At 41.7% G+C, this 12,709-nt stretch overlaps 1 protein-coding gene across 1 annotated transcript in view; it reads left to right on the top strand.

Moving 5' to 3' along the window:
- Positions 1-12,316, top strand: part of cngb1a (cyclic nucleotide gated channel subunit beta 1a) — a gene marked incomplete at both ends in the record, with an annotated part of 31,463 nt that extends 19,147 nt beyond the window's left edge. Inside the window, 14 exon segments of the mRNA XM_083759376.1 lie at positions 1,582-1,766; positions 3,679-3,903; positions 4,168-4,376; positions 4,484-4,534; positions 4,810-4,896; positions 6,119-6,183; positions 6,374-6,496; positions 7,040-7,181; positions 7,377-7,536; positions 9,325-9,422; positions 9,618-9,701; position 11,809; positions 11,812-11,926; positions 12,166-12,316. Of these exon segments, the coding sequence (XP_083615502.1) occupies positions 1,582-1,766; positions 3,679-3,903; positions 4,168-4,376; positions 4,484-4,534; positions 4,810-4,896; positions 6,119-6,183; positions 6,374-6,496; positions 7,040-7,181; positions 7,377-7,536; positions 9,325-9,422; positions 9,618-9,701; position 11,809; positions 11,812-11,926; positions 12,166-12,316 (1,696 nt within the window).
- Between the last annotated feature and the right edge of the window lie 393 nt (positions 12,317-12,709).

The raw sequence follows: 12,709 nt of genomic DNA, 5'->3' as shown, positions 1-12,709 counted from the left end.
TTAATGTGTGGGTAGCGCCTCCAAGTGGTTGGTATTCAGCCTTGCTTTGGGTTGCTTATAGTGGATTGGATGATTGCTCTTTCCCACAGTAATAAGGGAAAAAATATATAATACACATAATTGACAATTTACATTTTTACACTTTTATTCATTTTACACTGCAGTGTTAGGGAACGTCTGGAAGATCCATGCGCAGCCACAACGGCTTGGTATGGGTATGGGGCGTTTTGGGGCAGTATCTGTCTCACAGCAGGCAAGGCAGAACTTGAAGTTGTCATCATTGAAGGCAATCTCAATGCAGTGAGATATTGCAGGAGTGTCTGGCTGTAGAACTGATCACGTGACCAGCTGGCAGCTGTAAGGGGAGGGACCGGTGGAACACGCACACACACACACACACACACACACACACACACACACACACACACACACACACACTTGAGTGCAAAGGACGTGTGAGAAACATATAATAACACACAGTGGTGTAACGTAACTAAGTACATAGTTGTACTTAGTACAATTTCAAGGTACTTTTATTTTACTGGACTACTTCCAATTATCTGTTTAGTTACTTTGTAGACTTTGATTAGTATTATAAAACATACATTAACCACTTCAGCATATACATTTTAGGCCTCACAATGTGATGCATTGTGACTTGTGAGCTTGTAGATCTGCTATTTTCAAATGATTTCTTTATACATTGTATACGTTTGAAAACGGCACAATGCATAATGAGAACTTTCTCTTTTAAAGGACCACCTCACAACTTTTCAACCTATCTTCATATAATAGGTCCTCACTAACAATCATGAAAGAATGGCGCAATTTTTTCCTACTCAGTCTGTGTCTCATAGGAGGGCTGTGGGCAGTTCAGAAGCCGTCCTCCAGTGACATCATCGATGGGGAATACAAGCTAATAGAAGCTGCAGGCTTTCTAGTCCTGAAAAGTTGCAATGCGAAAATGGAAGCCATCGTTCTCACAATAATGAAAATCTAAACATTTTTTGTAAAAATCGTGCCATTTTATCATGATTATTAGTGAGGACCTATTATATGAAGATTAGCCTCGATACCCAGGCTTTCATTTCGTCTGCGTGAAAGATGAAAGCCTGGAAAAAGCCGTGGGCTGAACCAGTCTAAAAGTGGGAGTCAACCCTTCTGCGTAGGCGTCACTCTAAATTATGTGACGTAGCGCTGCACCAGGGGGGAGAGGAGGGGCCGGGGGTGACGGACAGATCGATGAGATCCAATCAGGGTGCGTGCTTTTCTGAGACGCGACCCTCCCATCTAGGCCAGAAATGTCTCTGCTTAGGTCAGGCTATATGAAGATAGGTTGAAAAGTGCTGAAGTGGTCCTTTAAGTACTTTTGATACCAACATTGTACTTCTAGTCAAGTACATTTTGAATCCCAGACTTCTATTTTTAAGAATTTCTATGTCACAGTATTGATACTTTAAATAAAACACATGAGTACCTTTTACACACACACACACACACACACACACACACACACACACACACACACACACACACACTGTGATAACTGTGTTAAATCAGTTCTCTTGTTCTGTTCGACAGACCAGAAGTATCAGTATGCTCAGACTACAGCCACAGGCCACCATCAAATCCCCTCCTGGGCAGTTTGAAGATGGACGAGCACGTCTCTGTACTGCTCAAGCTGTTTAAAGCGAGGACAGCGAGGTCCGTAGACCGTCTGTTGGACCCTGATGATTCTGAAGAAGATCAAGAAGAATTGTTACAACGTAAGGAACGACCACGGACAGACAGACAGACAGACAGACAGACAGACAGACAGACAGACAGACAGACAGACAGACAGACAGCGGAGTGCCTCTGCTGTCTGTTCACCAATTAAAAGCCATTATGGCAACAACATGGCAAGTTTAGTATCTGATTAATGTCTGAGCGTGCGTGCGTGATTCTTTTTATTGAAGGGGTAACTGATTTTTGAGGAGGTTCTGGTGTTATAAGGATTATATTATACTTTAGCTATTGAAAAATAGCAGATCTACAAGCTTGAGTGCCGCACTACGGCTACTATTTTGAAAAATCATGAAAAGGTGGCACAAATTTGGAATATATATTCTTTCAGAGCGAACATTTTTAACTCAAAACATATTTTCAGGTCATTGAAATTAAATAGTTTAAGAACCACTGACATAGAAACACAGTTTTAGTTTTCAGAAACCTTTTAGGATTTAGAAGCCATTTGTAGAATGGTCCTCAGGTCTAATGGGTTAAATAGAGAAATGGGCACAGTGCAAATACATCAGTGTACAGTTATATGTCCCATTGTCCCCACAGGTACAGTCACTTAAAGGACAACTTTAGTTTTTTTCAACCAAGGTTCATGTTTTAGGTTGTTATTAGAGAAACTAAAAGGTGAGTGTTAATTTTCTTTCATTTGCTGCTTTCTTTAGTTTTGGGGATTTTAGCAGTTTTTGACAGGGGGGCGGGGGCATTCGAGCATGGGGCTAAATATGTATTTTTTTACCAAATTTGATGGTGATTTATTTATTTATGGTTTACTATAGTCCTAATAAACCCCAGGAAATTACATCTGGCCACAGAAGATCACAGGATCTACTGAATGTGAAGGTAGCCTACTGGGGGAAGGCTTATTCTGTGTGTCATAGGCTCAATATGTCAGTTTGTCACATTCAGTAGACCCTGTGATCTTTTGTGGCCAGATTAAATTTCTTGGGGTTTATTAGGACTATAGTAAATAATAAAAAGATAAATCGCCATAATATTTTGTATAAAAATACATATTTAGCCCCATGCTCGAATGCCCCTGCCCCCCTGTCAAAAACTGCTAAAATCCCCAAAACTAAAGAAAGCAGCAAATGAAAGAAAATTAACACTCACCTTTTAGTTTCTCTAATAACAACCTAAAACATGAACCTTAGTTGAAAAAAAACTAAAGTTGTCCTTTAAATAACAAAGTTAAACATTTAGAAGAGTGTGCACATCAGACCGAAATTGTAAGCTTCATCCTTTTCCCCGATGAAGCCATAACATAACAGCTTAATTCAGTGTGCACTGTGTGAACATTTCTTTTTTATATTTTAAATGTTTTCCTTTTGTAAATAAGTAGTATAAGTATGGAACCTGCTCACTCCATCTGCGGCGCTGCGTCTTTATTTTCTGTTCTGTTTCTGTTTTCCCCAGCGATGCTTCATATTCATTTCTTTTTTCTGTTCTTTTTTCACCTAAACATCACCATTGATGTGCATTATTTAGTCTTACAATGCCATTGGTCATGATATTTGCATATAAGGAATTACCACAGCGGCAGAAATTCACACAACTTCAAAATCTCTAGACTACATTTTTTAACAATTTGTAACCTTTGACCTTTAACCTTTAACCCTGAAAAAAGTAAAGTAAAACGCCTGCAATATATTTATTTGTGATCATCAGGAACGTCTAGATTAGAACATGTACAATAATTATTGTGAAAGATATCCCCCAAATGTAAATTATTAATTGATTATTATTTTTATTATTATTATAAATGTGCATAACATTTTCCCTTCTTTTTAACATCATTGTTTTCCTCTGCAAAGTACCAGTAGTACAAAGTAGTAGTAAGGTTAAAATCTCATTTTTTTGCAATTAGAAATATATCTGTATATATTTGTATCTTCACAGTGCAAAAACCCGCCGCTGGCGCTGCGCCGCCTCCCCCCCCACCGGAGGAGAAGAAGGAGGAAGTAGCACCTGAAGCAGTGGAGAAGGAGGAGGAGGAGGTGGAGGAGAAACCCTTTGTGGTCTTTGGACAACCCATCAAATTACCATTCAAGATTTCCAAACTGCCCGGCTGGCTCCAAGCCATTCTATATTATCAGTTCCCTTCAAACATTGACCCGTTTACAGGTACGTGTGGAGTCGAAACAGAATATAGCTGAACAGATCTGAACGGAACTGAACATTACTTTTGTGAACTTTTGAGCTCAATTTAATGTAACAGAATTGAGTTTACCTGAGCTGAGCTGAATTGAATTGAATTGAATTGAATTGAATTGAATTGAATTGAACTGGAACTGGAACTGGAACTGGAACTGTACTGAGCTAAACTGAGCTGACTTGAATCAGGAACTTGAACATGACATGACCAAAGTCTCCTTTTGTTTTCCATAGACCTAATGTATGTGTGCTGGCTGTTCCTGGTGGTATGTGCGTGGAACTGGAACGTGTGGTTGATCCCTGTGCGCTGGACCTTCCCGTACCAGACCCCAGAAAACCTCTGGTTTTGGCTGTTAATGGACTACACCTGTGACGCCATCTACATCATAGACATTGTCGTATTCCAGCCCAGGCTGCAGTTTGTCCGTGGTGGAGACGTTGTGGTCAGTTAAATTGTCTTACTTTTTTTGTTTGTTACAGTAAATACAGTAAACACATGATCCTGTGTCAGTCACACGTATAAAATCTTCTGAATCTTCTTACATTTCAGATTGATCCAAAGGAAATGTATGACCACTACCGGTCAACTGAAAGATACACGGTAAGATAATAAGAAACAGATATACAGGTGAGGTAATACGTTGTGCAAGCCCATGGGGGGGCTGGTATAGCCTTTTTCTCAGAGATTTCAAAGATTTGGCAGAGCTAGATTTAGTTTGACATAAATTATGTGATGATACGTTATGATGAGTCTGTATGGTTCTTTCTGCATAATGGTGATAGTCCTGCACCAGTTTCCTTGTGCGTATGATGAATATAAATGTAGGAAATAAAGTGCTTCTGAATTCTGAGTTAACAAGGTAAATCATTTTACAGATGGATATTATAAGTCTATGTCCCATGGAGATATTCTACGTCTTCACTGGGGTCAACAGTCTGTTGCGATTCCCACGTCTTCTGAAGGTAGGGGATTCTTGTTGGCATATAGAACTGTTGTGGTTCTAGAACAGTTCATTTGTACTGCATGTGGGTACAGTAGGCTACTACTGTATATGTATGCGTGTCATGGAAGAGACGTGCAGATTTGTTGTCTAAAGGGCATAAATAATGTATACATATAAATATTAAATAACTCAACTCATACCCTTCTTTCGACCCAGAAATATTTCTATTGCAAACTATTCATTTGAATATTATTCAGCGCTAAAGTTGCCAAATTATCATCCACTTGGGGGGTGCGGTGGCGCAGGCGGTAGCGCTGTCGCCTCACAGCTACAAAGTCCCAGATTCTATTCCTGTCGGGGACGCTGTGGGGGTGCTGGGGATGTACGTGTTCTCTCCTCCGTGTCATCAGCGCCCATACCCGAGGCGCGGGGTTGGCGAAAGGGCCTTTCTGTGTGGGGTTTGCATGTTCTCCCCGTGTCCCCTTGGGTACTGTAGGTACTAGAGATGTCCCGATACTGTATCGGAAAAGTATCGGTATATCGGCCCTTATTTGTCATATCGGGTCATATCGGTATCGGCGAATATGCCAGTCTATAACCACCGATCCGACACAGTGGGTAAAGGGGTTTGACACTATGGCAGGTAAATAAAATGTTGGGGCATGTGGAGTTTGCTTTGGAGTTGCCCCAAACTGCAAGTGCACATTTGAGTGAGGAGTCTGCTATAAACACAACACGTTATACAGTATATAGCTAGATAGCTATAAACACAATACAAGATCACAACACAACACATCAGAAACTGTGGTATCGGGACATCCCTAGTATGTAGGTATACCCTCACGGAAACATGCAGTGATCCTGGTCTCTGGGGTAAGGAAGTGGTTGGAATAACGTGTTCCTTCCACACGCTACGTCCTACCATCCTACCCTGTCAGGCGATAAGAAGCGGCCTGTTAACTCCTCATGCATTGAAGGAAGCATGAGCTCAGTTCAGGGCTCTCCCCAGGTTGGCAAAGGGAGTATAGCATCCAGGATTAAAGTTTAGGCAATTGGCACTGGCTGGGTGAAAAATGGGTTACATAAAGTCGTGGGATAAGAATTTAGGTGAAAAAACAGTCACGTCATCCACTGTCCGGGCAAGAATCTTAATGACAAAAGTCATTAAGTCATTAATGTAATTTAATGTAATAAAACGCTATGTATTTGTGATTGTGACTGAAACTATGTCTCCCTCCCAGTTTATGGTCTTTGGCGAATTCAACGACCGTGTCGAATCTGTGATGAAAAAGGCCTACATCTACAGGTAGCAGAAGAATTTTCAAATTGCACACACCTCATGAACATTAATTACAGTACATTGTCTAACTATTTTCATTGTTATTTGTGCGTGCGTGCGTGCGTGCGGGCGTGCGTGCGTGCGTATGCATTTCATGATTTTTACCTGCAATCCATGATTCTTGTGTTTATTTGTAATTATCGTCATTCCTGTTCAGGATCATCCGAACCACACTCTACCTGTTCTACTCTCTCCACATCAACGCCTGTCTGTTCTACTGGGGCTCTGACTGGGAAGGACTGGCTTCTACCAAATGGGTCTACGATGGCAAGGGCTTTGCGTATGGACAAACTGCTGTTATTTCCATTTAGTCATTGTTGTGCTATGAATAGTATATATATCTCTGCTGTCTGGAGGAAACCTCATAACTCAAATGTTAATTTTTCAGGAAATTAAGAAAACCTTATATTTTCATAACAAAGCAATATAGCCTCATCAAAGTTCGTGTCGTAACTTTATATACACGTATTGTCAATTACTTCCATGAGAGGGGGCGAGGCGGTGGAGTTAGTTGTTTTAGCAGACAATTTGAGGTTCTAATGGAGTTAAGAGGTTTTGTCCAAAGCACTTTTTACTACTTTACTACAGCAACGATTTATGCAGAAGAAGAAAAATACTTTCTTTAAATATTAAAATATTTTGAGTAGGTAATTGTACATCCAAAAATACATTTTGAAAACAACATGTATTTTGAAATAATTTCTCCTTTTAGATAATATAACGTATAGAAATACAGATTATACAAAGACAAAGCTAGACATTTGATTGTGTAATTTACCACAGTGCATTCAATGATCAATGGATGTTTTGTATGTGTGTGCAGCTACATCCGCTGTTACCTCTATGCCGTGAAGACTTTGATCACTATCGGAGGCTTACCAGACCCTCAAACCGTGTTTGAGATCAGCTTCCAGGGTGTCAACTATTTTATTGGCGTCTTTGCCTTTTCCACCATGATTGGTCAGGTCAGTCAACTAAAACCTCTCTGCATATAGTTTCACTTTGCTTCGCTGCTTTAATTTACATAATGCATTACACGCACGCACGCACGCACGCACGCACGCACGCACGCACGCACGCACGCACGCACGCACGCACGCACGCGCAGGTTCAAATGTGACTCTTTTGTGGTGTGTGATATGCTTTAAATGTGGGTCCAGATGAGAGACGTGGTGGGGGCTGCGACTGCGGGGGAGAACTACTACAGATCCTGCATGGACAGCACCGTCAAGTACATGAACTCAGAAAAGATCCCCAGTCACGTCCAGAACCGCATCAAGACATGGTACGACTACACCTGGAAGAGCCAGGGCATGCTGGGTAAGAGCTATAGAAAGCACCCTGAACACCCTGAGCGGCAAGGACGGAGTTCTCCGTCATTAAAAATGTCTAAAATTCTAAATCATTCCGTCCAATTCTAAGAAAACGTTATGTGTTAGACGGCCCATCGTGGTCCCGTCGCTAGTCGCGTTAGAATGAATCGTACCTCCCGTTGTTGTCAATCGCATCGAGAGTGTTTTGGCTACATCAAGCTACTTCAGCTACATCCGGGATAGCATCCGGTTCCGTCGCTAAATGTGCTGGGCGCTATGATTTAACCCATTCTGACCTGAGATCAGATTCATACGAGGTTTCCGCTGGACACACACTGGTCTGATTAACCCATTCTGACCTGAGATCAGATTCTAAAAATGTCAGTCGTTCTTCGATTTTTTTCAAAAATAGCAGACCTACAAGCTCGTATCGCGCCACTCGGTGGTGCGATATGAGCTTGTAGATCTGCTATTTTTCAATAGCTAAAGCATAACATGATGCCAACACCAAAATGGGTGCCCGTTCAGAATGGGTTAATGGATTAAATAACCCCGGGCTTTATTAATTATGTCTGTAATGCATGCATACTGTATCGACTTTTATAACCATGCTTTTGTTAATGTTCCATAAGCAGAATTGATTTAAAAAAAAGTGCTGTTACGTAATAACTCAATAATGAATAATTTCTCTTCTTAACCCATTCTGAACGGGCACCCATTTTGGTGTCGGCATCACGTTATGCTTTAGCTATTGAAAAATAGCAGCTCTACAAGCTCATATCGTGCCACCGAGTGGCGCGATACAAGCTTGTAGGTCTGCTATTTTTGAAAAATCGAAGAGCGACTGACATTTCTAGAATCTGATCTCAAGTCAGAATGGGTTCATCAGACCAGTGTGTGTCCAGTGGAAACCTCGTATGAATCTGATCTCAGGTCAGAATGCGTTAAACACTGTATGCTTCACAAACAGTACTGTACAGAAAAAGAGGCCAATGAAGGTGACACAACCCAGCAGACGAATGAGAGAGCACAAATAAAACACAGAAAGTAAAGAAAGTAAAGACATACTTTAGAGACCAAACACTGCCTTGCACTTTAACAAGGATTGTTGCTCTTTTAACACATTCTGGGGGCGGGAACCCTTTTTGGCGTTTCAAGCAATTATGTTACACTTTAGCTGTTGAAAAATAGCAGGGTGCCGCGCTATGAGCTTGTAGATCTGCTATTTTTTGAAAAATCGTGAAAATGTGGCTCAAATCTGGAATGTATATTCTTTCAGAGCGAGAAAATGTTTTGTTTGTGGCTTTCGCCTTTATTATTATTATTATTTAGGCTGTGCTGTACAGTAGGCTGACAGGAAATGGGGAGAGAGATGGGGGGGATGACATGCAGTAAAGGCCGTCGGGATCGGGAGTCGAACCTGCGGCACACTGCCAGACTGGATTACCAGCCAAGGTGCCTGGACCGCTGAGCCGCGGCCCAGGCAGAGCAAACGTTTTTAACTCAAATCTTTGCGTCTGGGGGGTGTCCCTGGATAGGGATGGAGCTCGATAACCGATACCCCGAAAAAATCCAATAACAAGCTTATTGAGTACCCGGTATCAATAAGCTTTAAGCTTATCAAGCCTGCTATCGAGCATATATAGTATGGCTACATATTTTCAGATGGGGGTCCAACATTTGTAGAATCGTCCTCGGGTCTAAATGGGTTAAGATGAACAGAATTAGACAGCTTTTAACTCTGAACTGAACTGACGTTGGAACTCTCTGTCTGTATACTGTCTCTGTCGTGCAGATGAACTGGAGCTGCTCGTCCAGCTTCCAATCAAGATGAGGATGGACATCGCCTCAGACGTCAACTTTGCCATTATCGCTAAAGTAGCCCTGTTTCAGGTCTGTAAGACACACGCACGCAGGCACGCACGCACGCCACAGGCACGTGCACTTACATGTCCATGCACCCAATTGTACATACTGTACACAATTGCACATACAGTAGACGCACAGACTTTCAACAACAACACTTTTGCTATAAACAAGAAGAAGTTTGTATTTTGTTAGTCATGGTTCTGTCTTCATCTCCGTCAGGGTTGTGACAGACAGATGATGTTCGACATGCTCCTGAGACTCAAGTCTGTGGTCTACCTGCCAGGGGACTTTGTCTGTAAAAAGGTAAGAATCACACCGTCCGCCTTTCATTTAAAACACAGTTTTGGATGTGTGCATGAGTCAATGTGTGTGTGTGGGTGTACTGTATGTCAATGCGTGTGCCTGTGAGCATGCATGAGTGTGTGCATGCGTGCACATATAGCGTTGATGTTTGGCCTCCTACGTTCATATTCATGCCGTGTGCACAAAACAGCATTGATTGATTGATTGAAAATGTTATTGTTATTAACTGATTGCGGAATGGGTGCAGTCCAAGGAAGGTACAGGTCGATACAAAAACGAGGTTACGAGGATAAAACCAGAAAAATAACTATAAGATTTGTTTACATGCAGTAAGGGTCCTCCATTTTCGATTAATTAAAAACATACAAATATTTATAATGTTTTTGTGTAGGCAAGACAGTCAAGACCAAGCCCACAACAGCCCTGCCAATCAGGCTCAGCCCTATTGGCACGACAGGTTGCGCGTTGGTCTGGCAAGTGGGACGCCCGCGTTCAATCCCCACTTCCGCGTAATGCTACAATGCAACAAAAAAAATCATCATATTCATGTTTAGAAAAAAAAGGGAAAGGCCTATAAATATACATTTCTTAACGGCTGTTGGTAGGGCATTCCACATTCTAGTGGCATATAGGAGCGAAATGAGCTACAAGCCCCATAACACATTGCGATGCGTATAGTGAGCTTGTATATCGGCTATTTTCAGAGCGCAACGTGATGCAGTGTACAAGTAGAAAAGTGCATGTGCTCCTCAGTGCACAGGTCTACGCCAGGCCAGCGGTGTTGTTTTCGTCTAGGACGAAAACTAGGACGAAAAATGTTCGTCGACTACCTTTTTTCACTGACGAAAACTAAATGGAAACTAAATAGAAACTAAGCTATGATGACTAAAACTATGACTAAATATACTGACAATTTCGTCAACAAATAAAAACTAGACGTAAAATTAGCATAGCATTGTGAGCTTGTAGATCGGCTATTTTCAGCAAGTGAAAAAAACACAAAAATACATTTTGTTCGACTAAATCAACTGTAGCTTTAGTCGACTAAAACCTTATGATATTTAGTCGACTAAAACTAGACTAACACTAAAACATTCCAGGTGACTAAAATGTGACTAAAACTAAATTAAAACTATTCAAGAGACTATGACTAAAACCAAAATCTAAATTTGCTGCCAAAGATAACACTGCAGGCCAGTGCAAACATGGCAGTCCATTGTAAACTTTGTGCGGTCAACAAATGGCTTTCAACCGCAATCTAATTTTGAAGCAACGGCAGGTTTGAGAGGCTTTTTAGTACCCAATGTGTACCCAATGTACTTTTTGACTGATCCTGTAAGGATAATTATTGTTCCATATAAGTGATGTAATATACTGTAATATGTCATCCTATCCTATATTAAAATTGGCTTTGGGTGCCGATGGCCTAAGGCGCATGCCACATACAGTACACAGTAGTGGCATTATATTGATGACATCATGCCCATATTTGGGCATAAAAGGGACAAGGACTGACAGAGATCTCCAGATACTGTATGGGCATATCAGTTTGATCGGCGGTGGATTGATTGATTTGATTGAAATATTTATTAACAGTTTGCAGAATTACAGTACATTTCAAGCACAACGCAATACAAAGACTGTTAACTGTGAGTGGACGACCCAATAAAGCATTACACTTGTTTACAACAGGGTCCACCTTGTTCAATTCATGATTGTAGAGGGCCGCGTAGCCACCCGAACTCTACATGTGCGGGCCACTACCTCTAGTATAATATATTACTCTTGATACGAAGTCATAAAAAGTATAATATTATTATATTTTAAACCTCTGGCGTCTGGAACTTTGTTTTAAAATACGAAACGACTATCCTTTTTAGCGCCATTATGCCATAATCTGGCGGCTCATATTATTATGAAACTCCACAGGTTTTTAGGAGTAGCCGAAGAGCCAGAGAGTGATGATCCAAGGAATTCAAGGGAGAAAAAAATATATATATTTTAAAAACGGGTAAAAGGGCAGCGGCTGAAAGGCCCCTTCGATGTCTATGTGTCCACGCGCCTGCATGGCAGGCATAACAAGTGTGGTTCATCATATGTCCTGCAGGGGAGATTGGCAGGGAGATGTACATCATCAAAGAAGGGGAGGTGCAGGTGGTTGGAGGTCCTGACCTGTCGATTGTGTTTGTGACCATCAAGGCTGGCTCCGTGTTTGGTGAAATCAGGTTGGAGTTCCTTCCCTTTTGATGATTTGCTGATCACATAATTAAACATGTGGCAATGAATGAATGGCATGCTGGTGTCAGGCAAATGCTTTTATATTAAATGCTTTCGTGTTTTAATAATAATGGATGAAACGTTTTAGTCCACTTTAATTGCAAATTGCAATCCGAAGAGGTTGAAGGATGGGGCTTTGTGTGAGACTCAGACTATAGTAACAAGATGTATTTCTCCAATGGTTCAGTTTGCTGGCAGGTGGCGGAGGTAACAGGCGTACCGCCAACGTGAAGGCCCACGGCTTCGCCAACCTCTTCATCCTGGATAAGAAAGACCTGGGAGAGATCCTGGTCCACTATCCTGAGTCCCAGAAACTCCTCCGGAAGAAGGCCAAGTGAGACGGAACCCCGGTTTCCCAGCAGCCCACCCGCCATGCTCATTGGATGGTGGTCTGAGACGCGCCAGTTTACTGGGGGCCGATATAAAGATGACGGGAGGACCAAACGGCTGCTGCTCCGCATGCAATGCGCACGCCACGCCACGCCACGCAACGCACACACACACACACACACACACACACACACACACACACACACACACAGGACCAAAAAACTACACTATACATGTACAACTTTTTACAAACAAAGGCCTACATAATGTTGATCAGTTGATCAGTGCCACTCCTCTACACTGTAAAATCAACTCAGAGAGTGTTAACAAAACATTGATCTGCATATTTTGGAACTCTCTGAGACAAACTGACACTTTGAGATTTTACAGTGTCCAGGACT

The sequence above is a fragment of the Protomyctophum parallelum genome, assembly GCF_964188405.1.
Source record: "Protomyctophum parallelum genome assembly, chromosome: 2".
NCBI lineage: Eukaryota > Metazoa > Chordata > Actinopteri > Myctophiformes > Myctophidae > Protomyctophum > Protomyctophum parallelum.
This window is presented reverse-complemented; position numbering and strand designations above follow the sequence as displayed.